We start from the raw sequence: 3505 nt of genomic DNA, 5'->3' as shown, positions 1-3505 counted from the left end.
GGCCTGGTGCTTGAAGAAGGTGCTGAGGGAGGAGCGCGGTGTTTCCTGGCTGGGGACCCAGCCTTGAAGTGTGGGAGCAAACCGCGACACCCAGACAGCCCCTAAAAGCCCCTCCGCCCAGAAGGCCGACAATCACAGCGGGCACTAATCTTTGTACCCCCCCTATTTTAGCCACTGACGACATCGTGAAAGTTGAGGTCTGGGACGTAGTTGACAAAGGTGAGTCCCGTCTCTTTATTACCCATACTTTTTCCTGCCGCTTCATCCGTTCCGCGGAGCAGAAGCCCTCCCTGCCCCGTGCGCACTCTGTGGGTGTGCCCTGTGTGAGTCACGCGACCCTCTGGGTTCTCAGCAGACGCAGGGTGAACGCTGAGCGTGTGCTCCTGTCCCCAGGAGCAGCCAGGGGCTGTAGGAGGTCTGGCCTTGTGCCGTTCCCCTGAGTTTCTGGATCTTTGGCCACTCCCTCCTGGCGCCTAGAGTGGCGGGGCAGACGCACGGCAGTGACCTGTCAGGACCGTGGCCTTTGCTGCTTAATGTGCGTTTCACGCACTGGGACAGAGCACGTGGCCGTGGGGCAGACACGGGCCAGCAGCAGTGAGAGAGCACGCGTGAGTGGGGAAGGGGCGGCAGGAGAGGGAGACAGTCTCCCTGTCACAGTCACCCACGTGACTGGTGCCTCACAGTCGCTGCTGGCTCTGGTGTCTCTGCTGTCACACGGAGGTGCTCGAGCTGCCGGGGACCCCCAAGACGGGGACTGCACCCCTGTGCGCCTGTTGAGGGGGGCGGGCACGCTCCTCCTCCGGCGCCCTCTCATTCCCTCCGCTGTGACTCTGGGCAAGAGCCGCCGTTCCTCCCTGGTGCCGGTGCCCCATGTGTGCCCTGAGCTGCCAGGCACGGTGTGCCCCGGGCTGGAGGGCCTGCCGTGCCGCACGTGTCCTCGGTGAGAAGGGACAGCCTGTCCTCCATGGGCTCTGGTTTCTGGTGCTGACACTGCACGCCCCTGTCCCCTCACCACCCCCCTGCGGAGGCGGGTTTAGGTTCCCGGGCCCGACCCAGCTCCTGTAGGGCCGCCTGAGGGTGAACGGGATGCCTTAAGCGGCGGGGCCCCTCGTGACGCCCAGCATCCCTGGCAGCCCCGTGTCGCCTGGTCCCCTGCACCCCAGCTGGTTGCCTGTCGGGCAGGGTGTGAGCACCACACAGCAGCGGAGGGCATCGGGCTTGAGAGGTGGTGGGCGGCGCGGAGGTAGCAAGGAGATGAGGCCCTGCGAGGCCCGGGGCGCCCAAGGAAGGAGGGCATCTGGGAGCACCCCTGGGCAGCGGCAGCTCACGAGATTCTCGGTGGTACCGGGGACGCGGCCCTGGGGCCCGGGAGCAGCTGCTGGGAGGGTGCGGCGTGGCCAGCTGCCGTGGGACTGGGGCTGCCCGCTGCGCCCGCTGGGCCCCCGAGGCAGTGAGAGGGTCAGAAAGCAGCTGTGGAGGCAGGCAGCTGCTGGTGTAAACGCGCCCGTCCTGTAACGGCGATGGCTGGGGCTCTTTATTACGTTGGAGCCACTGGTTGGCGTTCGCTCAGGCCCAGGCCCAGCTCGGCCAGCACCGGCACCAGCTCAGGGAGCCTCTCTGGCCTCCGGCGCAGCGCCTCCGAGGCTGGGCTGGGCCAGCCCGCGCCAGCCCACAGCGCCCTGTCAGGATTGGGACCTCTGTCGGCCCGGGAAGCAAGTGCCAAGTTTGAAGCAGGGCCCGGTGGGGGTCTTCGGGCGACCTTGCTGCGCGTTCCTGAGCCCTGGTGGCTGTCCTCCAGTTGAGGCCAAGCTGTCGGAGCCCATCAGGGCCTCCTGGCGAGGCCGGGCGGCCACAGCTGCCGAGGAGGTCTCCGTGGAGTTGTGGCCACTTCCTGCCGCCGGCCGGTTTGCCCCAGTGCCCGCTGAGGGGGGCCGCGGCTCCCCGGGGCGCCTGCTGGAGGCGGGGGCAGGCGCGGGGGGGACACAGGGAGACGCGCTCCTCCCAGGGCCACAGTTCCCTCCGTGACTGTTGTCTGTCTTCTGACCAGGGAAGTGCAGACGGCGAGGGGACGGTCTGAAGGTGGAGAATGACCCCCAGGAGGTGGGTACGTGGGTCGGGCCGTGGGGCCCACCGCTGAGGTGGGGGTTGGGCCCTTCCCTGGGACTCCGGAGGAGCCCCCACTCCTCGTGCGGCCCCCGCTGCCCGCGGCTGTTCTGGGGCTGCTGGGCCTGCCTCAGCTGCGGGCCTGCGGGGGCTTGAGCGGAGAGCGACTTAGGGGCCCTGGTCAAACCGTGTGGCCCCAGGCGCACGTGTGTGTGAGCATGGCCCTGAATGGACTCTCACTGTGGCCACCACCCTACACAGAGAAGCCAGGGGCAAACGGGCACCCCTTCCACTCGCGGGAAGCCTTCTCGCGGTTCCCAGGCCGCCACTCAGTGTCGTCCTGCCTGTAGACGGTCGTGCGCTGGCCCGTCGCCTCCTCGCTCCCCTTCTGGACAGGAGGGCTGTGTGACTGCCTGGCGCGGGTCCGTCTGGCCTTTGTGTGACACTTTGCCCCCGCTCCCAGCACTGCAGCTGCCCCTGTGTATGTGCTCTAGAAGGTTCTCTGCAAGTGTCCTTTTCGGTTCTCGAAGGTGCACCTTGCAGTGGGGCGCTGGCTGCCCCAGCCCCCTTGGCCGTCCGCGAGGCCCGCGGATGGGATGCTGCTGGCTGCCGAAGGGCCCTGAACCGGGCAGAGCTGCTGGGGCCCCAAAGTCGTCCCGCCCCCCCACTCTAGATAATCCTGTTTATGTGGTTTTGTTCCAAAACAAAAACAGCTGTTGTCTCTTCAGACTGGGAAAGCCCTGTTCAGCCATTTCCCGGAGGCTGGGCTCTCGGCTTGGGACTCCGCCCGGACCACTTCTCTGATGCCGCGTCTCTCCCGTCCCTAGGCGGAGTCCGAGATGGCCCTGGACGCTGAGTTCCTGGACGTGTACAAGAACTGTAACGGGGTGGTCATGATGTTCGACATCACCAAGCAGTGGTAAGGGGGGCACTGGCTGGCGGCAGCCGTCGGGGCTCCTGCCCCTTCCCCACCTGGAGGGCCCCCTGCGAGGCAGCAGGTGGCCCTTCCGCCCACGCCACTGCTGGCGCCAAACGATCGGAGCCTCTCCGTGGGCACCGTGCGCTCCAGCGGTCCTGCCACACGGAGGCGGAGGCCCAGGCATCTCTGGGCATCTCCGGGGGCGGGGGGGACGGCCCTGGGGGAGGCGCACCTTCCACAGCCCACAGCCCTTCCTGAAAGTACCACGCAGCCTCTGGCAGAATCAAGCGGCCGTTTGTCGGGGGCTCCGCAAGGACACCCCCTCACAGTCTTTGACTCATGAAGGGGATGCATAGCTAACGTCCTGGCAGGAGACCAGAGCAGGGTGCAGGCAGGAGTGTGGGAGTGGCTCCCACAGGCGACCGGAGGGCACCCCCGCCCCCGCCCCTGCAGCAGCGCCGGGGGGGCCGGGGGGGGGGGCGT

The 3505-nt window shown here is 67.5% G+C and overlaps 1 protein-coding gene across 1 annotated transcript in view; it reads left to right on the top strand.

Annotated features, from left to right (window-relative positions):
- Positions 1-3505, top strand: part of RABL6 (RAB, member RAS oncogene family like 6) — a 20952-nt gene that overhangs the window by 9063 nt on the left and 8384 nt on the right. The window contains exons 3-5 of the mRNA XM_077771011.1: positions 172-219; positions 2048-2100; positions 2931-3022. Coding sequence (XP_077627137.1) covers positions 172-219; positions 2048-2100; positions 2931-3022 — 193 coding nt within the window. The remainder of the gene's footprint in view (positions 1-171; positions 220-2047; positions 2101-2930; positions 3023-3505) is intronic.

This window comes from Crocuta crocuta, unplaced genomic scaffold, assembly GCF_008692635.1.
Source record: "Crocuta crocuta isolate KB4526 unplaced genomic scaffold, BGI_CrCroc_1.0 scaffold2720, whole genome shotgun sequence".
In the NCBI taxonomy this organism is placed as follows: Eukaryota; Metazoa; Chordata; class Mammalia; order Carnivora; family Hyaenidae; genus Crocuta; species Crocuta crocuta.
The sequence above is the reverse complement of the archived record's forward strand: the minus strand, read 5'-3'. Positions and strand labels throughout refer to the sequence as shown.